Genomic DNA, 25,308 nt, shown 5'->3' on the forward strand with positions numbered 1-25,308 from the left:
GTGGGCCAAGTGATGCACAGAGCCAGTTTACGAGGCTGCGTCCTTTCTCGGCACGACGTGCGCAGCAATAAAAGTGTAACGGGCGCTAGCTCGTCTAATAAAACCCAGGAATCGCCAGACGCTCGGCGCTAATGCCTCACTCAATTTACTTTCCGACCCCTCAACTGTGGCCCCTGCCCTTTGGGGTTTGGGCACATATGGACACTGCACTGCAGGGACGCACACGAAGCTCTCGGTTTGGGCACTGCATTAAGAGCCTAGCGGCCGGTCAGGAATGATAAACATCCCAAGGCTCTCGCTGCAGGACACTACCGCTGCTCAAATTCAACTGTGAGTCACTTCGATTAATTCCCACACCTCCGATTAGCACGGTTGACTATGTACGGTGGGAGAGGCGTTCAAGGTACATGCGTGACTCTCAAGTGGGACCTGTTTTCTTTTTGCAGTCAATGACTATTGTGGAATATCAGTTTTTTTATTGATAAAAAAAATCCCTGGAATATGCCTGATTTCTTGTTTTCAGAAGGCAAGCAGTCTGAATAGTGCTTAAATGTATGACCGCCATGCATAAAAGGGTGTTATAGGCTGAGGAGCTACACGTGGAGTAGCAGAGGGCAGTGCAGAAAAACCATTGTACTGTACTTCCATGCTCCAATGTATATTCTCGCCATCTACACCAATCCGCACTGACCAGCGTGGTGAAGTAGTATGGTCCAACAATGCCAGAGCACGAGGGGCCCTCATCCAGCAGTGGATTTACAAAAGGGTTTACATGTACTCCAAAACAAGACTCCACTGGTATCTTGGGTTCTCACCTAGTCACACGAATCAAACTTTGACTTATGCAGTATAATTTATGAGAAACAGGGCCGGCACTTTCCTGCTGTCATGGTCCCTGCACCACCAAATGTCCCCGTAGCACCACCCAAGTTCACTGCTATGCGCTATCATCGCTGTTATTATGGTGGCCCCCCACACACCAGATCGACTGCCCACCCCCGCCCCCCTTCAAGAGGAGCTGGCGCTGGGCCCGATGAGAAAACATTTAATGTGATTTGTTTATCGCGCAAATTCAAACTGGAGTGTAATTTTTTTCCCAGCCCAATCTCATCTTGTGAGTAGTCCGGTTATTTATGCCAGCCGATAGAAGACAAGTTAATAGGTTCATGAATGCAGCTGAATACAGTGCCATGCGTGGGAGTCATTATGCATCATTAAGGCTGTTTAAGCAGTGCCGCTGCCATCATTAAGCACTTAAGTGTGAATTACCGTGGACAGTTTTGCATTAATAAGAAACATGAATAGGTAATTCCGTGAACTGTTAATATTTTACAAAATTGCTCAACTTTAAATGCTTCATAATTAGCCATTAACCAATGGCTAATGTTTATCATAATTTACAGTGGCACACGGGGTGACATTGTCTGTGTGAATCTTGCAGTCATGACCACAGTGAATAGCATCCTGCTTACGAACCAGACGAGTGATCGTAACCTCGTTAAAAGTCGCTGCATAGAAGAATTCAGGGGGCGCATGACAAGAGTCAATATTAAACCAACTCAGACGAAAGTTAACAGAATGAGGAACGATGCGATCTGCTCTGCCTGTCGCCTCGTGTGTTTTTGAGGGATCAGCTGTGACGCCGATCACGTACGTTTTGTACAACTGGAGTTTGTCCAGTCCCCTGCTTCTTGCTAAATAAAAACTTACACTGCTGCGAAAGGTTGTACTATATTTTTTGACTTAACTATAAGAATGACCAATCTAAAAGAAAGAAAATGGTTGCAAATCGAAGAAGACCCGATGATGTGGGCAGTATTGAGAAGGAAACTGGCACTACTTGGACACATATGTAGGATGGAATACAGGAACATTTAAAGTGTGTTGTTTGAAAAATGGAAGGAACCCGAAAGAGAGGAAGACTTGAGAAAGAACGGCTTGACGGCGACATCACAAGAGATGGGTGCCAGAAAGATGTTGCACTACTTGAGCATATTGGCACAAGATAGAGGAAAGTGGAACAAATTATGAAATGTGAGGCGAGGGGGTTGGAGGTCAGACACCTATAGCCCCCCGTCTCCCACGCTATGCGGCTGCATTAAAGCCACGGTGTAATGAGGCCGAGAGACAACTGCCTTAAGCCATTGGTTTTGTTTTGGGGTACAACAGACTTACTGGCGCTGTCAATACACACGTCACCGTCGCGACGCCTTAGCTCGCCTGCCTTGGAGTGCCGTCTACTAATGCTCAGGTCAAGCGACCCCTGCTCGGGCCACAGGCTCCCACGATTTACTCCCGACAGCTCCCACGACTCGATCCCCAATATTGTCCGTTGCGCGACCTTGAAAATATTCCCCCAGGAGACTTTGCGGAACATGTCAAGAGGGCAGAGGGCCGAATCGGCGGTTCTAAAACAAACACGTCGGAGATTCACAGGACCGTGCGTAGGGCTAACTAATGCGTATAGCTAACCGACTATTGTTCCAGGTGGAGCGGAGGGCGTCTGGATTTTGTGTAAGCCACCTGCTCAGCCCAGGGCCTGGTTCGTCGTGTTTTTGCGCCACCGCATGCCCCTCAGCGTTGTCCAGCTAAACCCTGCCGCTGTGATGTCATATCGTGTTTTATTGTTCCATCGCGCCGCGTGCGCATACACTCTCTCTAGTTCTATTTATTTGTATTTTCTGTAGTTATTTAACGTGGCCCAAGGCTGAGTCTTAGGAATGTCTGTCTCAATACGCGAGGTTCGCTCAGTTTCTTGGTCTGCACGCGACTCCGCATCTGTGGGTTCGAGGAGGAGAGAGAGAGAGACAGAGATAGAGCTGCTTACCTGGGTAGCCATTCCCATCCAAGTCCACTTGACCCGAGATGGACTGGCCAAACATGCTAATCCCAGACTCGATACTCTTCCCAAAAATCCTCTATAAAGAAACAGACACACACACACAGTTATGCACACACACATAATTGCACACACACATATGCAGACCCAGAGTTACACAAAGACACATATGTCCCATATAGCCTGAACAGATTGTTGGGGCAAGTGGTGTTAGCTCGCACTTATGAAGACCGGCATGGCAAACGAGGTGGGTGGCCAGAACCACGCCTGGCCGCCATTGTCTCTCTAGTGGCGATGTTTACACGCAGCAGCAGCAGGTACTCATTTTAGTCTGAGTTGACCTAGGGGAGGCCGTGGACTCGTTCTGTAATCGCCACTAGTGTTGGCCCTGAGCGGGAATCAAACTCGGGTCGCCGGGTTTCGTAGCGTAGCACGCTGACTGCTATACTACCACTCCCCATGGAGTTAGACACACATGCGAACACACGAAGCTACGCTTAGCACAGGCACATCTGGCCCCAGTGTTTACTCTAAAGTACTTCCCCATAAAACAAACGCAGTGCGAGCTTCGAAGAGAAAACAGACACAGATAACATAATGATGTGCAAGAAAAAACAACATCACATTTTGTTACATTCAAGGAACGCATTTCAGGAACCACTTTTTTATCATCTTTGTCAGCCGTGATCTATCCATTGCTGGATGACAGCCTCCCCGTGCCAAAAAGAATCCCTCACAGTCTTGCAATGTCACAATCCATCTCATTCTTGCATGTAAGCTTACCCCTCCATCTCCATGGCAGTCATTCTCTCGAGTGCATTCCCACATTTGGCTGTAATTCCATCACCAGTCTCGCCCATCTGTCATCATCACTCCTAACAAACCAACTTACTTGTCTGATGTAAATTATGTTTCTAATTTGCATTGTCCCTGATCCATGTGTTCCTCTTTCCACAATTCCAAACATGCACCTCTCCACACTTCTTTGCTTCCTGTTCCATCTTTTGCTTCATTGTGATTGATCCACGTTTCTGATGCGATTGTTATTCTACCTTGTCCCCCACTTTCACTGGTCTTTTCACAATGATAGTTATTTCATTATTTACATTGGCAACATCCACATCATCATTCTTTTCTAAAATTTTCCACCTTCTGAACTAGATTTTTTACGTCTTTGTTTTTTCACAACTTGTTTGCGTAATATGGGGAAATGCATTTTTGGTTTAAACAAAACTAATCTGAGAACAAATAGTGAGGTTAAAATCGTCACTGGAAACACACAGCTGCAATGCATTGGCAAACAAAGTTCCCCTTAAACCTGGTGGCAGCCAATCGTTGGCAACGGCTTCCAAGTGAAGTCAAGCCAGCTTTATTGATCACATACCCATGCATACATGAGGTACATGGCAGTGACATTCCTTGTTCCCGTGTCCCTCTCTCTCAACTTGTGCAAGTTAACAACAACAATGTAAACAGCAGCATCAATATTTTAAAACACATCAAAAAGGTATTAAAAATTAAGTAAAATCGCTGTGCAGATGAAATGGCAACTAAGACCATTATCTAGTTTCATGAGAACATTACAGCCATAATGGTCGATTTCTCTCATAGATTTGGAACATTATTGCCAATTCAAATTATGAAATTTCAATTATTAAGTCTATGTGTCCATTAACTAATACAATAAAGGAAGGGAGAGCAATTAGCTTCGTCATCTGGCTGTGAACGAGGTCTCTATTTGAATTGTAATGCGATAGGGCCGGCTGACTCCGTTGCCAAAAAAGCGCGGATTCACCGTGGGACTGAGTTCCCCTGCGGCTGCAACCAAATAGCAACTGTAACAGCAAGAACGACATCAGCTACACCGCCTACCGAAAGCCAACACCTCGATTGACACGTGTGGCCCCCGTCATGTCCAAGTCCCGCATATTTATCACCGGCGCCACCGCGAGCAGGCGTCGATCGTGATTAGCGGTGCCATGTCGCCTTCACAAAGAGACAGCTCTGGCGAGCGCGCAGCTCACTCGCACTCCCCGCCCACCCGACAGAGCGTGCACCTCTTCAAGGGTCGAGTTTGCACAAGAGACAAATTGGCCGAAGTTACAATCTACCGGGGAGTCCCTAATCCGTATCTGAGTTTCAGTTAGGCCACGTGGTGGTTTTATGCCAATATTATTGACGTTAAACCGACAAGATTGTCACGTTTACAATATTATTTATACGTGCCGATGTGTTGATCAGATTCTGACCGATAAAGCTCCAGCTCACCAGGGGCTTGAGACTTTTCATGATGTCACGACCTGATGAAGCTCACAACGAAAAGTCTCAAGCTACTGGTGAGGAGCTTAATTGGTTCCAATTTTGATTTAAAGCTTTCGTGACTGCAGTAATTCATATTCTTAGTTCTTTCGGTAAAGTCACGTTGAAGGGAAACAATAAAATAATAAAATATATATAAAACAATAAAAATTCTCACAACTTTTCGACCATAACACAAACGACCGTTTGTGTCGAAACGTCGTGTCGAAACGTCGTGAGAATTTTTATTGTTTTATATATATTTTATTATTTTATTGATTCCCTTCAACGTGACTTTACCGAAAGAACTAAGGATATGGTTACAATTTGATCAATATTGGCATGTATAAATAATACCGACAAGAAATGGTGTCGTTGTGTTCAGGGAGTAATGGAAGTGAATGTTTCCCATTGTTGTTTAGCACACAGCCAATTAGTAAGGATTATCCACAGCCAACAACCGATACATTGAATTGAGAGATGAGCACAGCTGTGCCCATAAGCCCACAGCCAAAGCTCGCTCAGTGGAAGGTCAATAATTCTCCTGGACTGCCTCCATCGTTTGGAATTCTCTCCTTCCCCCAGTCATCCGTGCTGTCGGCTCCCTGTCCCTGCCCGAGTCCAGGCTCAGGACCTTCCCCTCTACCTATGGCGATGACTGACAGCCTCTCTCTATAAAATAATGACACCCACTGTCTCTGTACGGCGTCTGGAAATGTGGTCACATTTCGAGGCCACGATGTACATCCGCATTGTGCTGTGTCGTGTGAACAAAAGGCTACATCATATACTGCGATCCGGTCGGCTGTGGTGCTCTTTGAAGTAAGGATGGGTGTGCACTTAGAGAGGGCATTGCTGAGAATTTCATGGACAAGAGCATAAAGCCACGGGGTAGATGAAGGAGGACACAACTGCACGGTCATGTACATTAAGACAGCTGGGGCTGCACCAGCAAGGCTCTCTTCTTCACACAAAACAGAGTTCAACTCGAAGCATCAACGTCACGACTGATGAGTAATGGTGACCATGACGCAGCAGGACCCTTGCCGGCCTCCAGCACGCTGCCTTACACAAACCCACCGGCAGTGACAAACTAGCGGACTGTGGTCTACCCATCACCCTGACACCATTGAACAATGTATAAATGTAACAGACTCTCTTTATCAGCTGCAATAAATGAGCATGACATTCGACTGATCTCACTCTGACACACTAATTTAAATCCACCGAACTTTTATTTTCAGCCGTTAGAATCTTTAAGGAGTAACATGGACTGTTTTTTTAATACCAGAGTGGAATAATCTTCCGTCCCCCCGGCCCCCATTCTCACGATGCTGGCTCGTGGTGTTTCGGTCTCGTGGCACAGGAGCATCTGGGACCCACGTGCGGACAGACGGCAAAAATCCGCCGGCTGTGGGAATTCCAATCGCGGATTCCGCCTCCCTCCAAAAACCGTGGCACATTCCGTGATGCCGGACACGCGATCCAGAACGTTTTACCCCGGACCTCAGGCCGTTCTACGCAGTGGGGCGGGGGTTGGGGGGGGACTGCGTTGGATCCCCCGTGGCCTCCATCCATTCTCAAGTGGACGTCATGCGGAGGAGGGCAAGCGGAATGCTGCCGTGTAAAAATAAAAAGGCAAACCAATTGAGCCATCAAGAAAATTACGGTGCTGAAATTAACTTGAGCATCTTTTCCATTCAAAGCGGTGGACACTGCCAATGCGGGAGACTCGTGGAGCATCTGTGGATTTTTTTCTTGAACAAATTCTTTTCAGTAATGCACGTTGGCCTCACAGTGTGTTTAACGGGACACTGTGTGCTGAAGTGGAATTTGCTGAGCAGACTTATATAATCGTAACATGAGAAATTTACGAATTTTAAAAAGGGCCTTTAAACAATATTAATCATGACGTTCCACAGGCAGCTTTGACACCGCCTGGCCTGTGCGTTTCCAACACATGGCTCTACAACAAACCTCATCCAACTACCCAAATATTCATGATTTAATATTTAATAAACGTGAGACCGGATTTATCAAGTGTATTATTTTTGTATGTCTAAATTCAGTAGCATTAATAAAAATAGATGCATTCAGAATCGACCGCTCGAGAAACGCTAATAAAATGAAGAGGGATGAGAAGATATTGTTTGGTAAAACAAAATACAACTTATTTTAATAGACGAGGTAGTTGAGAAATTGACGTGGATATAGTTGCTCTTTCAATAAATGTGTATGTCAAACAACAGGTTAATAACAAATCATCGAGATGCCATCGTGACCAAATATAATGTTGTCACCACACTGTGCTGGCGTTTTCCGCCCTCTTCCAGGCACCGTGGAAATCCCTCAAAATAATAATCTACATTTATCCTGGAGGAATCCGATGAGCTATGAAGTTATTTTTTCACAGATGTCCAGAGCTGGAGCCCCTGGTTGCACACACACACTGTGCTGCGTGATGATACTGTAGTTGTTTTCAAGTAGCGGAAGGTGACATCATCAAGCGCACACGCAACGCTATTGCGTGACACGAGAGGAAGTGCGTCGCTTCCCGAAGGGGAGTTCCGTGCCAGGCAGTGAGCGCAAGCGAACGGCCGTCATGGGGAGTTCGCCTCAGCGATCCCCACAACCACACTTCTCCCTCCACTGTGACGACTACGAGCGACAGTTCACACGCACGTGTGAATGCTGACACGTGTTTACGCAAATGTGTGTATATCTTATGTATGTATGCAGAACTACTTTCGTACCGTACGTAGTCAACTGTGCTACGTGTTAAACCATGCTCCGTACGGTTGGACCACATGCAGCGAGCCGCTAAGTTATTCTGCAGTGACAGGTTTCCCCATATTTAACAGACTGTTATTGTGAATGCTGTTAGTGAGCACCTTTGAAGGCGCCTGATATATATGCGCGCGAAGTGCATTTGCACAGCGATTCTAAGCACTGCACTACCATCCTGGAAAATGTGCATTCAATTGCTGGCCATAAATTATATCGGTGACGTCTTAATCCGTCCTGGTCCTCACTATGGTCAAATCCACCCTAAATGAGTAAGTAACTGGTGCAGCACCAGGGGAAACAATGTCAGATAGGCATGGTCCTGACTGCACCACCCCCCCGTGTGTGAAGTGCCAGGCTGAATGGGTGCTTGCTAACAGCACTTGTTTCAGGAAATCTATAAATATACACAGGGGGATTCCTTTCTTCTTATGAGTGTGAGTGAGTGCTACGAGCAGTCGTGTACTGCCCTACGAACCTGTCAACCTGAGTTCGATTCCCGCTGATGGCCAACACCAGTGACAATTCTCTTAACTGGTCCTGGGCCTCCCCTAGGTCGACTCAGCCTCAAATGATGATCAAATCCGATGCGTAAAAACATCACCACTGGGCAGGCAAAGGCGTTTAGGCATGGTCCTGGCCACCCACCTCCTTGGTGTACCATGTTGGCCTTCATAGTTGCTGCTCACTAACACCACTCACCCTAGCAGTCTGTTCAAGGCAATATGGGGAATCTTTGTTGTGTGTGGAGCGAGGGGAACCTGTCACTGCAAAATAACTTAGCGGCGCACTGCATGTGGTCCGAGAGGGCAGGAGACAATTCTGTGATTTAAGGTTGGATTCAGCACAGGACCAGATTCCCGAGCAATGCTTATTGTATTTATACAGCTAATATTCTTTTGTTTCGAGACACGAGAAAACATAGGCGAGTGGGGATGAGAAACGACCCCCTGCTTGGCGCGAGGCCACCGTCTGGAATTAATCAGGTGTCACATGTGGAGAGGCTGCGGCGTATGGGAGGCTGGGCCATCGGGCAACAATGACCACAGAACTTGTGGGTAACGATGTGGATAGTTTTTGTTTACCAACGTCTCGCAGTTTCTATGCGATCGCAGAGCAAGCGCAATGGATGGTGATAATAATTATTGTTATTTTTATTATTTACCTAGAATAACCTCACGGTAGCAAGACTTTTTCAGAAGGGCCCTGTCATTAGTATGTTTGAAAAATCCCATGAATGAGCATCTGGCTTCATTTGGAAGAAATCTGTGAGCACCCCAAGAAAATCCATACATATAGTCAAACACTCATAGCTCCGTAAAGAGACATTTTGAATTAACTTCTGTACTGCCACCTCCTGGCTAGCTCACAGCCCAAGGCTATAAAACTTGGCATTCGCAGACCAACTCCCTCCTCCGGTGTCAGCCATGCTCCAACCTGCTGAGCTTTTGCGATCTGATGAGTTTGGGCGCATTCAGGGTGACGTGGGCGCGGGTTAGAGCAGAGTGAAAATGAACGCTAATAGCGGACTTGGCACCAATCGCTCCAGGTTCATCCTAGGTAACGAGCAGACAGTAGCAGCAGACGCTCGCTGCAAAACCTGGTGAAAAGGCAGTTTACTTTGGCACGGAGCTCACACATCTTGGGGGATCGCCTTCTTCCATAGTTAGTCATCGCCTATGAAAGGGAAAACAGACTTCCGGGGAACGGTCGAATTCACGCATCCAACACCGGGCTGACTTGAAATACAGTTGCGCAGTCGGCAAACAAAACTGAAGATTTTAACAGAGGCCACGATCTCTGTCCAGACCAGAGCTCACGGTGACACTTGGCGAGTTCTTCATCATACGCAATGGGCGAGTGGAAAGGGCCCGCCAGAGGGAAATTTGGCAGACGCTGGCATCATCATTCACGTGGTCTGCACTACGTATTTCGCTCACCGCTTTAACTTCTTGACATGCGCCGATCCCTCGTACTGAGGTTTTCACGCGGTCGACAAGAAGCAATATCGTCTACCCCCTGTTCACAATAAGCCGAACAGAGGTATACGACTGCAGGGCACAGCGATGGCACAGTGGTTTGCAAGCTGCACCACGAATCTCGCGACCTGGGTTCGGTTCACCGGTCTCACCTAACATCAGGGATATCTAACCGGTCCTTGGACCCCCCTTCACCAATCCACACTGACCAGCGTGGTGAAGTATGTTCAAACAACCACCATGACACCTGTGAGTGTGTGTGAGTGGTGTGGGAGTACACACACCTGTGAGTGTGAGTGGTGTGGGAGTACACACACCTGTGAATGTGTATAAGTGGTGTGGGAGTACACACACCTGTGAGTGAGTGTGAGTGGTGTGGGAGTACACACACCTGTGAGTGAGTGTGAGTGGTGTGGGAGTACACACACCTGTGAGTGAGTGTGAGTGGTGTGGGAGTACACACACCTGTGAGTGAGTGTGAGTGGTGTGGGAGTACACACACCTGTGAGTGAGTGTGAGTGGTGTGGGAGTACACTCACCTGTGAGTGAGTGTGAGTGGTGTGGGAGTACACTCACCTGTGAGTGTGTGTGAGTGTTGTGGGAGTACACACATCTGCGAGTGAGTGTGAGTGGTGTGGGAGTACACACATCTGCGAGTGAGTGTGAGTGGTGTGGGAGTACACACACCTGTGAGTGTGAGTGGTGTGGGAGTACACACATCTGCGAGTGAGTGTGAGTGGTGTGGGAGTACACACATCTGCGAGTGAGTGTGAGTGGTGTGGGAGTACACACACCTGTGAGTGTGAGTGGTGTGGGAGTACACACATCTGCGAGTGAGTGTGAGTGGTGTGGGAGTACACACACCTGTGTGTGAGTGGTGTGGGAGTACACACACCTGTGAATGTTTGTGAGTGATGCCGTTCTGGCTGCCATGGTAGATGTACACCGCCCCAAACTCCTCCTCCTGCGGTGCCCCCACTGCAACGTCTGCCGAGAGACGGAGAGCAAGCGCAGGAGAGGGACGGTCACGGCCGCTCGGACAGCTGCTCATAAATCGCTCAATAAAATCAAGAGCTGTGTGGTTAAACATTCTTTTATAGTTTTATTTATTTCAGATTCCTCGGTTTGTAATTGCATTACGGGAGATTCTGAAGCGTTTATCCCCCAATTCGGCTAAGCACTTTAAACTAATTTTCTACCAAACAAATCCGTTCTCATTTTTAACAACGAATGTAACGCTAAAAAACCAGTGTGTTTTTATGCGTGAGCATTTCTTTTGACTGAAAACGGAAGAACACATTTATGTTTTACAGGAGCCCATTTTCCAAAAATCATTACCTTGTGTATAAATAACTACCAGCTTTAATCATTTATTAAAATCAAAACGATAGTAGGAAAGGGCGTGGCCTATTGCGGCAGCGTGCGTGTGAAACCAAGACGGCGATGAGATTGGGGGTTGCCACCGCTGAGGCACAAATAATCGGCACATATTACGGGAAGAATAATTCTCGCTATCGCGAAAGACGCAAGAACAACATCCACGTGCATTGTCGTGAGTGGTGCATTATCACACAACTGACAAAAAAGGGACTTCATGTCCTCGGAGGACTTTCAGATTTCCCAGCACAGTAGCAATCTCACTCAACCCTCATTGAACAAGGGGACGATCCTAAGAAAACCAGGAAAAGCCGTAACCCCAGATGGAAACTCGAAAAGTTGCCACCCAGCAGAGACATGTGGTCAGGGGAGGCGGAGCCTCACCTGTCATACTCCAATGAAAATAGCTGTTACGAAAAGTAAAAAAATATATAAAATAGAATAAACAATAAGATTTTTGCACTGATCTGTGTCATAAATGCCATTTCTGTATGAGTCCAATCATTACAGAGAGATAATAAGAGGCACGCGCTTATTGCCCGCGCTCCATCCAGTTTCTGAGGGGTTGCGCAATCATCGGGGAGGCTGAGCTCGTCGCTGCCTCACCTCTCGTCTCTCCCTCTATTTGCAGCGGAGCTCCGCAAATTTGGCGATTTTGACGACAAAAATGATTGGAATCGTACAAAAAGAACATAACACAGATCAGTGGAAAAATAAAAAAATATATTACTTTACATAACAGCTATTTTCATTGGGGTATGGCAGGTGAGGCTGTGCCTCTCCTGCCTCCCCTGACCGCACGTCCCTGGTGCCCAGGCGAGTGGAACGTGCCTGGGAATCCGTCGTCGTCGATGTCGCCCAGCGCGGCGATGACGGCTCCGAAGTGCGCGTTGTAAGCGTTCAACCCGACCAGCGGCTCCTGCTCCACCAGGTCACCCTGGGGTCAAAGGGCACGTGTTAAGACACGCCGGGAAAAGGGGGGGGCACAAAGGTCGCGCCGGGCAGTGCGGCAGGCAGACACTGCGCTGGTTATTTGTGATAGTCTGCCCCGCTCTTCGCGAAACTAATTTGATGAACGAGTGAGTGAGCGAGCAGCCTCCCACGATTACACCCTCAAGAAAGTTTTGGGACAAGGGGAGGGAGGTGCCTGGATGGGCGGCGTGGGCAGCAGTGGAAGGCGACCATCACCTGTGCCGGGGCACTGCCGGCATAGTGAGGCTGTTATTATGGATAGTGAGGCTGTTATTATGAATAGTGAGGCTGTTATTATGAATAGTGAGGCTGTTATTATGAATAGTGAGGCTGTTATTATGAATAGTGAGGCTGTTATTATGAATAGTGAGGCTGTTATTATGAATAGTGAGGCTGTTATTATGAATAGTGAGGCTGTTATTATGAATAGTGAGGCTGTTTATAAATAATCTGCGCTCTGTGTGGCTCGGAGGTCGGCACGCAGCCGACCTCCAAATAAATAACTTTTTTTTCACCGTCAGCTTAGTGAACAATATTTTTTTTCGTTTTAAACTGAAATCCCGGAGCATGGCATCATTACACAAATGTGTCACGGCGGCTGAATTTAAATAAAAAAAAAACATGTATGGTACCAGCCTATGGCACTGTGCAATTAATGGGCTTATATTTACAACTGGACGATAATTTAATTCAGCTGGATCACTCGGATTGGACAGCAATTCATGATCAAAATAAAACAAGACTATTCATAATAATTGTTACGAGAGCTTCACACAGGTAGGAAAGTAAACTATTTACCCGACCACCAAATCCAACCTAAGTTTTGATCACAGCAAATTACACAAATGTGTAATTTTCACTCTGACCAATTAACCACGCACATCCAGTGCAGCATCTGTGCACGGTCTCACTCTCATTATCCATAGACGTTGACAAATCTGATCAGTGCGTGGTATCCGCCTATTCTACCAAAGTCCTCAGCAAGTTGGACGGACCACTCTGCGATGTGCGTGCAAAGGGACCGGAGCAGCGACACCATACCTGACGTGAACGTGCTGCTACTGCTGCCGCCGCCCACACCAAGTTTACCCTGGCCTCGTGCAGGTGCCGCTGCTCTTATCTATTTTTTTAATCTATTTTAATTTTACCAGGTAAGGCCCACTGAGCTATTTGCTCTTTTTTATAAGCGACCTGGCTATCACAAATGATAGCTCAACGAAGTGGCTTGTCACGTGGATATTTATAGCAGTCGAATACTCCAAATGCGTGATATCGATTCTAAATGTGGAGGGAAAAACCGGAGGACCCGGAGAAAAATCCACGCGATCGCGGGGAGAGAAACACGCCAAATCCAAATATACAACAGGCATCGTCAGGGTCGGGATCGTCGAACCCACGACTTCCCGCGCACCAGGCGAGGTAGTCAACATCTTGCCGCCGCGGCACCCTTACATTGCCGTGGTTGACATAGACGTGCACGCGGCCCTCGTCGCGTGAGGCGCTGTGCGTGGGCGCCCCCACCAGCAGATCCGAGAGGCCGTCGCTGTTGAGGTCGACGGCGCACAGTGCCGAGCCAAAGTACGAGCCCATCTGAGCAAACGAGATGATGCACAAATGCCCGGGGCTAAATCGCACATTTTGTTATCGCCCCCCTCGATCACCACGGAGCGCCTCGCCGAGTCTCGAGACTCTTTTGGGGGGATCCTGCCGGGATTCTCTAGTCGGGAGGGGGTGGCGTCATTTGCTGTGTGCTGTTCCCAATTTGGTCATTTGCGGTGTGTCAAATTGGCAAACTTGAACCATGATTCTGCACACGATGGCCTACAATTCCGAGATTTATATCACGAGATCTTTAACATCCACTGTGAAGTAGATGGTGAGCATTTATGGCTAATACACCCTCGGCATTAACCAGGGTGGCCTGTCGGATTCAAACCAGGAACCTCTGCAATAACGAGCGGTGAATGCCCTACCGCTGGGCCCACATCACCCACTGGCCCTAAAAAGTAATTACTATGTGACTGTAGAATAACAGGTATAGCACACACAGGTCACGTTTTAATCTCCTGGCTTCTAATTGACCAGAGTGGCACAATGGGCTGAATGTGTAATCTCGATTGTAAAAAACTAAATGGATCTTAACTGCAATGATAATTCTTGCCGAACGTTTCATTGCCGACGGTTTGATTGGGCTGCACTCTTGAACGTCTCTCAAAACTTTTATTTCGATTGGAGCGATATTTCTCCAAAGGTTATGTTTCCCAACAGAAAATGTTTAAATCACATAACAAGTTTACATCCTGGGCTCTCATCTAGAGAAGGTCCTCTGAGTGAAATGTTCGCTGAATACAGCACATCGCCGTGCGTTTCATTACAAAGCAGTGTTGTTAATAACCGGGGTGGTGAAGTGCATTAAGCCGATGTTTCTACATCCCTGCCAACACAGCTCCAGAAAATACATGTTAATAGAACTATTTCAACGGGAATTAAAGTGTTATTTTTTGCTAATCTTCATTAGCATGTAGAGAACAATTCCCCCCTATGTCCCATGCGCAACAAAGGCTTTTTTCTTTTTACTCGCATATCCTTCCTCCCCACAGGCACGGGAGCCCTCACAATGGAGCGGCTGTGTATGCAAGGCACCAGCGCGGTTTTATCAAAATCACTTTTAGACCAAAACACGTGCACTGACTTGTCCCTAAGTTCGATGTTTACAAAGTCATGCGTTGGATACTATTGCTGCTGCCTTGTGATGATGACAAAACAATCATCTTGTAGCAGGGAAGCTGCTGTGGTGTGACGGTCAGCGCACTGGACTTGCAATCCAGATGTTGCCGGTTCGATTCTAGCTCCTGGCGTGCCAGTTGAAGCAATGGGGCAAGTTAATTAAATCTCACTCCCGACCTCTGTGTACCCAGCAGGGTAAATGGGTACAACCACAGTTAGTCGATCAGTAGATCTTGTGTGGTGGGGTAAGGTGTGGGCACTAAGACTCTTCCAAGACGCATGGCCAGTCTGGTAGAGTAGACCAAATACCTTCTCTAGAGCTTCCTCTAGAGAAGACCTCTTCCACCAGCAATGGCAGGGCAAGGCATTGCAGGGCTGTATCTTTACCTTCATCTGCTTTCATCGTGTAGCCATGTTATGGCCGCAGAACAAATGTGTAGTAGCGTCAGGTCACGAATATGAACAGAAGTTGAAGACTTTTTAAAGTTTTACAAACACTATCCGTGAGCCCACCTTCTTCCCTGAGAAATGTCGTATGATGTGGAGACCTCCTCGCTGAATCCTGAAGAGGTAGACCTTGAGCAGACAGACATACAGGAATGTGTGACATTAAGATATAAAATAACCACAAACTCGAGTGCACTTATTTCAGTACGAGAATGGTACGTAAACATTTGAGTTTCAAAATTAGACTGCATTGCTATCAGTTTTGTCTTCTGTACAAAGGTGGTGCCTGGTGCTTCCAATATCGCTTTATCAATACCCACATGAAAAGATAAAGATCCCGCATTTGGCCTTATGAAGTATAGGGGCAAGTGCTGTTTGTGGGAACATGTTAATAATGGAATGGCACGCAATAGGCTGGTACGGACAGCACCATGCCAGGCTGCCTGAGTCTCCCCAGTACTGTTGTGCACACACCACAGGAGGCTGAGTTGACCGAGGGAAGGCCCTGGACCAGTTTAAATATTTGCCACTGACGGGTTCGGCTGAAACGGAGCTCTGCATGTGCAAGCCTGTGGAGTTCCTACGCACATGAGTGCGTGCGCGTGCATGCGCATGATTGAGGCGTCTCGCGTAACCCTCACCTCTCCAACGTTGGCTCTTTGTGGCGCTCCGCCCACGACCTCCGTGCTCTGCGGGTGTGTGAAGTGCCCCGCTGTGATGCTGTACCCTGCAACGATTCCACCAGAGTTGTTAGAAACGGGAGCCCTGGCTACAGCCTTCGATTTGTCTTTGACTCTGGGTTAATCGAACACAAACATGGCAGTACTCACCTGCTCAGGATTTGCAATCATCCCAAATCTATAGTGAATATCCAAATTCTGCATAGTCAGTCACCCACGGCAGAGCTTTCCGTGATTACGAATTAGCAGGTGCATGGAGTGTGCAGGGTCTTCATTTGCCTAGAAACTCCCCCACCAGACATGACACCCTGATTTGTGCCCTGCGTAATACATTATGTTCAAGATACGTACTCGGAATTATGTGTGTGAGAATCATATACGTATGATTTTATTCAAATGATCTACAAAAGGATGTGCAGCTACATTAAGGATAACGAAGCAAACTTAAACTGTATAAACAGTTTAAGTTAAACTGTATAAGTCAGAAACACCAAGAAACAATACAAACGTGACAGTTAACACAAGACAAGAAATATAACCAACAGCTCTGCGATGTTTTGTTGAGTCGTACCGTGCTGTTCGGCACGATGTCTGACGTTTCGTTCCACAAGCTGGGAGCTTCTCCAGGAACAGCACGTGGAGCAAAATGTCAGACATCGCGCCAAACAACATGCAGTACAGCCCTCGAATGACACGTGAGAGAGCTGTGCGTCACAACCGCGTCAACCTACGCTTGTTGCAAAGTAGCCATGGATTGAATCATGACTAGTAATCGTGCCAGTTCATCGTGGCCGCTGGAGGTGGGAAGGGGGAGGATCATTGTCCACTTCCCGGGCAGCGTTTCACAGGCCGAGCGCACGTGCTGCTGTGCCAGGTCACGACGACGAAGTTCATGAGCATTTATTCGTTTGAGTTCATGGCTCTCCAGAGCCCAGCCACCTGTGCTTGGGAACAAGCTCAGCACCCAGCCACCTGCACCTGGGAACAAGCTCAGTGCCCAGCCACCTGCACCTGGGAACAAGCTCAGTGCCCAGCCACCTGCACCTGGGAACAAGCTCAGTGCCCAGCCACCTGCGTCTGGGAACAAGCTCAGTGCCCAGCCACCTGCACCTGGGAACAAGCTCAGTGCCCAGCCACCTGCACCTGGGAACAAGCTCAGTGCCCAGCCACCTGCACCTGGGAACAAGCTCAGTGCCCAGCCACCTGCGTCTGGGAACAAGCTCAGTGCCCAGCCACCTGCACCTGGGAACAAGCTCAGCACCCAGCCACCTGTGTCTGGGAACAAGCTCAGTGCCCAGCCACCTGCACCTGAGAACAAGCTCAGTGCCCAGCCACCTGCGTCTGGGAACAAGCTCAGTGCCCAGCCACCTGCACCTGGGAACAAGCTCAGTGCCCAGCCACCTGCACCTGGGAACAAGCTCAGCACCCAGCCACCTGTGTCTGGGAACAAGCTCAGTGCCCAGCCACCTGCACCTGGGAACAAGCTCAGTGCCCAGCCACCTGCACCTGGGAACAAGCTCAGTGCCCAGCCACCTGCACCTGGGAACAAGCTCAGCACCCAGCCACCTGTGTCTGGGAACAAGCTCAGTGCCCAGCCACCTGCACCTGGGAACAAGCTCAGTGCCCAGCCACCTGCACCTGGGAACAAGCTCAGTGCCCAGCCACCTGCACCTGGGAACAAGCTCAGTGCCCAACCACCTGCACCTGGGAACAAGCTCAGTGCCCAGCCACCTGCACCTGGGAACAAGCTCAGCACCCAGCCACCTGTGTCTGGGAACAAGCTCAGTGCCCAGCCACCTGTGTCTGGGAACAAGCTCAGCACACAGCTACTTGCGCCTAAAGTAGCAGCAAACACGCGGCAACATCTGCAACCTGTTGTGTGCAGCGAGGCGCGCTCTGCCAAGCCCCGATGTTTCAATCAAGCGACAGCGGTGGCGGCGGCGATCCTAATTCTCAGATGGGGCCCTCGTTAGAGGGCTTCATCCCAGTGCCGACGCGTAATATCCTGCGGAGGCATCTACAGCACGGCTCCGCAAGGTGCCAAAGAGAATACATATATTCAAATGAAACACAGTGCTGTGTCTTAACAAACATTTTTTTATTTACCCATGCCCCTCCCCCCAGTGTTATCCTGATTGTGCTACCGGTGTAGTGTCACGAGAATGAACAATCTATGAGGAACCCTCGCAGGGCAGGGCAACACGACGTGTGAGAGCATGGTCTGTGGTAGGAGGCATTAGAGAACGAATTTTAGATCCCTGCAAGTGACCTCTTGACTGGACTTGGAGCCAGCACTTTACCGCTCACTTTGCTACAGACAGTAAGAGTCACACGGTAGTCAAACCCATAGTTTTCATTTACGGAGGTGGAATTGTTTCAGGTTAAGTAAAAACCCAAATTAATATGAATTAATTTATTGCGCAGTCATTGGTGACCAGGCTGAAACTATCAACTCGCTATCACAGGTGGATGACCGGATTTAAACCAGGAATTTCAGCTGTGTTAGCTCAGCGCTCTGATCTCTAAGCCAGCTGGCCACTTACGGTGCTGTGTCCTATGAACAAATGAGAAAGTGCACCTTGAGCAGAAAACATTCTTGGCTCTTAAACTTTAAAAGAACACGACCACCACACTCCATAACAAGACACAGAACCTCTTGGTCTGCCCAAGGAACTGGACAATTTTCCATTTCCTCTGCAAACACAAAGCGTAAACAAATTAACGGCTAAACAAGCTGACAAACTGACAAGTGAACACATTTGCAGTTTTTTGCAAATGTGGGGGGGCCTTAGTTTTCCACTCTCAATCCCAGGATGCTGGCAGCACATTGCGAGGCGCCCGCGCGCGTGACGATGAAGCCGAACAGCTGCGTGGTACCACGCATCGGAACGCAAATTCATTTTCCATACAAGTGTAGTGACATGGAACGGATCACTACGTAGCATAGCGCGGGTTGCTGGCAGAGAAGGGGATCTGTAGTTGCAGCAGCCCTGTCTGTCAGCAGGTCACGTGATAAGTCAGAGAGAGGGATGTAGGGGAAAGGTGATAGAGGAGGCACATGAGGTAAGCCCGGAAACCTGTGAGTAGATTCTAGAAGGGGGGCGTGGCCGGGGAGGATTGAGCCCACGCAAGGAGGATAAAAGGGGACCCTGAGCGAAGGTTCAGGGCTGTTGCTTGGAGTGGGATCCCCTCGTCGGGCTTCTGGAGTCTTCGTCTGTGTCTTCACCTTCTCGGCATCATCAGTCAGGTAGTCTGCCAGCTGTCCTGACTAAGAGTTGTAGTTATCCCTTGTAACCTGTGAAGGCTGTTAATAAATAGAGTGCCTCCTACTCCTAGTTTCTCTGAGTACGTCACTACAAAAGGGAAAAACTCTTGTCAAAGAAAATCAGTAAGAAAATACAAAATTACTATTCTGCTGCTGCTGTTTGAATCGATGATGCGAGAAGGGAAGAGAGTGGGCACCCATGGCCCACTGGGCCGGATCATCAGCAGCGGTGCTTGGTCGACATGAGACATGGTATGGGGAATTAAATGGGACCCCCCACTCCTTCCCCATTCTATCACCATCGACGGTGTGTCGATGTCCGTGAGCAGATCTCGAGCACCCACATCCACCAATCACACAAAACCGCCCCTCTCAAGGCCCAACACAACAACTTGCCACCGCCGTAGGCAAATGCCCACATTGCCTAGGCCTAAAGCTGGCACCGCCAAGGCCTCGATGCCAACCGCCAGCACTCGCCTCCTCCTACGCCCCTCTTCTTAACCCGGCACTTGGGCCCCCACGGCCCATGGGCATTGGTGCAGTTGCACTGCCTGCACGCTGGACATAGCTGTGCCATGGCTCACCGAGGTAGCTGCTGTATCCGACAGCGCGGCGCTCGCTCTCCGAGTAGAAGGAGTTGGCGCGTGTGGTCAGGTTGTGCAGGATCACCGTGCCTGTCCAGTAGAAAGAGCCGGGAGCACCCAGCACGACCGCATCCTGGGACACAGAGGCACCGCCCCCACCCTCGCCATTACAAATGCCACTGATCCAACACCCTCCCAACATCACTGCGTATGACCCTCTTGTCAATCCGCTGCTGGATGGAGGCCTCCCCATGCTTACACAGGAGTTATTATGAACACGCTACACTCACCACGCTGGTCAGTGGGAGTTTATGAACGTGAGCACAGGAGTTCTGTGCGATAACGGATGTTGTTGCACTGCTGCGCATCAGGTAGCCCCCCAAGCAAGCTGTTAAATGCATGACGGTGGTTATCCAGCCAAGCCCTGTCCAGGATCAAGCTTACCTAGCGCATTCCGGGTGATTTGGTCAGAGGCGCAATGTACAAATTAAAAGTGAAATGAAGCTCGTCATCAGTACGATGAACAGATTCAGCCTCACTGCCATCTTAAACTGTGGCGAGATGCTAAATACCTCGCCTGGTATGCAGGAGGTTGTGGGTTCCATCCCGACCCTGACGCCTGTATATTTGGAGTTTGCATGTTCTCCCCGTGGTCACGTGGATTGTTCTCTGGGTGCTCTGGTTTTCCCCTCGACATTTAGAATCAACATCACGCGTTTAGAGTATTTGGCTGCGATAAATTTTCACGTGATAAACCACTTCGATGAGCTATTATTTGTGGCCAGGTTGCTTCTGAAAAAGAGCTATATAGCTCAGTGGACTTTACCTGGTAAAATAAAATTTGAATAAACAATTATACACATTTTAAACGTTCATCGATGTCGCCGTCTCGGGCAAGTACGGTGGATCACGGGAGACAGACCTCGAGGAAGAGTCCCGCGATCCCCGCCTGGCAGGAGCCGTGCTCCTCCCCATACTTCTTCTGGTGCTCTGCGCGACAGATGCAACGGTTGACATCAGCCCCGGCAAAGAAACACGGTGAACACTGGCCGTAACTTCAATGCCGCAGCCCTCTTCGCCCGCACCATACATGAAGAATAGTATGTAACGCCTTCCAACATGCGTTTGTCTTTGTAAATATTCAATCAGTAGGATAGCAGCCGGCGGGTTAGCTGTCAGGGCCAATAATACTTTTATCCTCTGGCTTGGGTCTCCACGTTATGGCCAACAAAAGCGTTAATAATAAAGCTAATAGTATTCTTTTACAGCCTTATCACCGCTCCAGTCCTGCAGGAAGGCCTCCCCATGCCATGTCGGCCATGGGGGTTGTTTGACCATACTCCACCACCCTGGTCAATGCGAGATGGTGAATCAGGCGACCCAGCCAAAACTGGTTCAGATATCTCTTATCACTGATGGTAACAATGGCTGGGAATTGAGCTCAGAATGCTCGATTCACAACAGAGTGCACTAACCACTAGGACACTACTCCACTCTGGGTTAAAAAAAAGTTCGAACGCCTTTTATTTCAGGAGGAAAAACCTCAAACGAATCTAGGCTTGTGTGGTATAAAACAACCATGACCTTCACCTTAACCATCACCTGGCCACCTCACAGCCCAGCAGTTTTGGCCGTTTAACAACTTTCTACTCGACTCCCAAAGCGTTGGATCACAGGTAAAAAAAAAAAATTGCCACCACCGTGCCCAGCTCATTAAAGATCTCGCTGTACTCCGCTGGCTCGGCCGTACCTTTAAAGCAGGGGATGATGTGTGTGCTCTCGCTGGGCGCGAGGCTGGCGGGGATGATGTAGCACAGGCCATGCGGCAGCTTCCACTCCCTCACGTAGAACGCGTTCTTCCAGCGGTGAGCGCACGCCTACAGCGAAAACGCAGGGAAACGTACGGGTGAGGACAAGGGCGAGGAGGACGAGGAAGAGGGGGAGAAGGAGTAGGCAGCGAGGGGGTGAGGAAAGCGATGAGGTGGTGTGGTGGGTACTACGTTGGTAAGTCCAGGCCGCGTGAAACTGCGCTTACCAGGATCTTGCCATCGGGTTTGTTCTGCCGGGCCATGCTGACGCCAAGCCACTGGTTGTCGCGCTCCTCCAGGCACGTGCGCCCACATTGGTGGTTGTGCCGCGAGCCTGGGGGCCGTGACCCAAAGGTAACAACGGTGAGGTAACTCACCCAATCCGTGCGCTTCCACAGACCCGACCACCTAGAGGATTAAAAACCAGCGGCGTAACGATCCTCCAACTGCCAATTTATTAAAGTCATTATTCAGGGTTATGGTTTGATTCAAGAATACATGATTTCTTGTCTCATTTTTACCATCTCCTTTATGTGGTATTGTCTCAAATGAGGTGGCTTATCATCGCACCACGATGGGAACAATGGAATCAAAGAGCCATAAATATATGTAGCGTTTCCATGCCATTTCACGTGTTTTTTTTCCATAAATGCTCCACCACATCCCAGCTAAAGAAAACGTTCATTTCCTTCCTGAAGAGTTGTCTCAGTGTATTGGTGACCTATAGCCATGTTTAAATCCACATTAATAACATTTACACTGCTGGACTTGGTGATGAATTAAATTATATGGGGCCACTAAGGTGAAAAGCATTGAGAACATATATATAGGTATGTTGAACTTCTTTTGCGCCATACATAGTCAACCATGCTAATCCGAGGTGCGTGGAAGGACAACAAACTTAACATAAACTGTTCTAAAGAAATTAGTTTTCAATGTAGATTGCTCCAGTGGCTTCCTAATATCAGAAGGGCATTCTAGACGACTGCAGAAGCACATCTGAAAGCGCGCAATGCAGTGGACCATCTTTGTCGGATGGCCAGCTAAAGGCCGCTGCTGCGAGGATGACCGGAAGTGGCCATCAGTGGCCTCCTACCGCCATGTGGAAGGAGCAAGAATTAGAAGCAAACCCACCTGAGAGGTAGACTGATGGGGTAATGGAGGAAAACTTAAGAGACAAACATCGCTCTAGAGGAAGCGATCGCCATGGCCAGTGGAGGAGCAGAATTAGTTCACTCAGCCTCGTCAGCTGCCGTGTGCCGATTGACGGAAGAGAGTAAAGGCAGAGTGCAGACGCAGAGGTGTCGTCACAACGATGTCTCCATGGTTACGGCCTCTCACCCAGCAGCATCTCAGTGCAGCTCTGCTCGCCGTTTGGCTGCACCCGGCACTTAAATATGGCGCCCGGGTGCACCGTCTCTGTCAGGAGATCCGAGTCGGCTTTCGGAGCTCCCACCAGGATCCTGTGCATGCCACGTAGTGAAATAAGGGACACGGGAGGCGCAGAGATGAACGTGAAAATTAAATTGACAACTCTGCCAGCTTTATGGTTCATGGTCATTGTGGGCCCCACGCAGTCGATGTCGTCACTGCCACTGCCAGATTGTGACTGTTGAAAAACCATTGCCTGGCGTCACAGGTTCAATGGCAAATGAGGAAGTAGCGTTCAGTCAAAACTCCCCACTAAAGTTCAACATTTGCATCATTTAAAGCACCCCGGCAAAGGTTAGGAAATCTTTTTTTGTTAAAGTAATTTATTACCAAACATAAAGCCTTTAAAGCTTTCAGAATAAATAACCACGGATAAATACACAACCACAGGCAATAACATCTCCTTCGTCTTCATTTATACAATATTAAAGTCTACTAGTAAACGCTGACAGGGCAAATACAAACACGCAATCAATCTTGGTACTAACGGCGCTGTGGATCAAGCGTCTCAAGCGCGTGAGGGCCCCGGGATCGCTCGATCGTGAAATGCGCGGAATGTTGTGCAGCGCGGGAGCGAGAGGTGAGGGCGCGAGTGCTGGACGTGGCCGCGCACGTGTTCACACAGAAAGCCGCTTGTTTACAGGGCCCTTAACGCTTTGCACATGTTCGGGCCCCAAACAGTTTTTAATGCCGCTTTTTCGTGTTCCACCAACACCGCGCCACACATCCCACCTAAAGAAAACATTTATTTCCCTGCCGAAAGGTTCTTCTTGTGTTATTTCTTTTGTCACGATTTTTTTCGCGTTCCTTTTACCGCTTAAACAAAAAAAATGGTCACGTGCTGTGCAACCTGAGAGCGGTGTGGAGCGGTGGGCCGCGTGCCACCCTGCACCGGGGCGGGAGCTGCGGGGCCGGCACGCCGCTCGCGGCACAACCCCACGGGAACACGGTCCGCTCGCCCCGGTTCGGCACACCCACGCCAACTGCGGTGCCCACACCTATGGTGGTGGGCCATTGTGTGCCCACCGAGTCTCGACGGAAAGTAAAATTACGGAAAAAAAACGTGATTTCGTAATACGGCCTAAAGTTCCGGAAGTGCAGATATTTTAGTGAGTAAATCAACCGATGTATTTATAGTCAGGCGAGAAACCAGTGAGATGAATGACCTCACAAGGCACGAACATCGGGTCACCTCCCTTACAAGCCATATCCCAAATAAGTCATTTATGAGCGCCAAAAAGAGCCACACCCTTGTATTAACCCAGAATGTACAATGTAAACAGGCACAACTGCAGAGGAAGCCAGCGTCGGCACTGGGCGTGCGGTGCGCGTTGACGCACACGCCACGACCGTGCAGCGCCGTTGAGTCCATCGGAAGCGCTTACCACGAGCACGGCAAACACGCAACCAGCACAGGGCAAACGGCCTCCGTCGCACGCGGCGCGCACGCTGTGGCCCTAAAAATACAGCCTCAAACTGCAACAACAAAAACAACTTGGCACATGTGGGCCCTCTGGGGGAGATGTGAAAAAGAAGAGTGCGTGGCTTTGGGATGACGTAGGGCCCTTTCAAGCGGGATCTATGTGCACACGGGGGAGGCACCGCGCGAGCGTCCAAGCCTGGCTTGGGCACGATCGCGCGAAATTAAAATCCATGCTGTCTTCAAAACATGGACCGGACGTCTGACCACGTTGTCTGACCACGTAAATGGTTATTCTTTTACTTATTTCCCCCAAAATGCGGTGGTGTAGGCCACGATGTAACACTCCAAACAACGTGCGTGTAACATCAGAGATTACTCTGCACACCGCAATGTGAGCCACACAAACGGCAGGGCTTGGCATCAAGAGTATAGTAGTGTGCACAGATTGTTTTACCTTGCGTTGTTTTGGTTGTTTAAACCCGACGTGCTAGCCTTGATTGAGAAAGGTTTCCAGAATGGTGACATGGCAATACATCTGAACTGGCAAATTACAGCCGCTCAAACCTCTCAAAAGGTGACATCGGGAGTGTGAAATGTTATTTTCACCACACATCGCACCATAAATTGCAGCAGCAGTTAGGTTGTGCTCTTTCTCAACACAGCGGAATATCAGCGAAGTAGCGGCGTGTTTGGC

The 25,308-nt window shown here is 48.9% G+C and overlaps 1 protein-coding gene across 1 annotated transcript in view; it reads right to left on the minus strand.

Annotated features, from left to right (window-relative positions):
- ITGA9 (integrin subunit alpha 9) overlaps positions 1-25,308 on the minus strand; it is an 83,812-nt gene that overhangs the window by 54,582 nt on the left and 3,922 nt on the right. Inside the window, exons 2-12 of the mRNA XM_032965788.2 lie at positions 23,102-23,223; positions 21,988-22,094; positions 21,703-21,829; positions 20,875-20,942; positions 19,953-20,085; positions 16,065-16,150; positions 15,490-15,552; positions 13,702-13,839; positions 12,109-12,214; positions 10,796-10,887; positions 2,828-2,918 (exon numbers count right to left, since the gene is read on the minus strand). Coding sequence (XP_032821679.2) covers positions 2,828-2,918; positions 10,796-10,887; positions 12,109-12,214; positions 13,702-13,839; positions 15,490-15,552; positions 16,065-16,150; positions 19,953-20,085; positions 20,875-20,942; positions 21,703-21,829; positions 21,988-22,094; positions 23,102-23,223 — 1,133 coding nt within the window. The remainder of the gene's footprint in view (positions 1-2,827; positions 2,919-10,795; positions 10,888-12,108; positions 12,215-13,701; positions 13,840-15,489; positions 15,553-16,064; positions 16,151-19,952; positions 20,086-20,874; positions 20,943-21,702; positions 21,830-21,987; positions 22,095-23,101; positions 23,224-25,308) is intronic.

Source organism: Petromyzon marinus, chromosome 34 (genome assembly GCF_048934315.1).
Source record: "Petromyzon marinus isolate PM22_M1 ecotype Great Lakes invasive population chromosome 34, UKy_Petmar_22M1.pri1.0, whole genome shotgun sequence".
Classification (NCBI taxonomy): domain Eukaryota; kingdom Metazoa; phylum Chordata; class Hyperoartia; order Petromyzontiformes; family Petromyzontidae; genus Petromyzon; species Petromyzon marinus.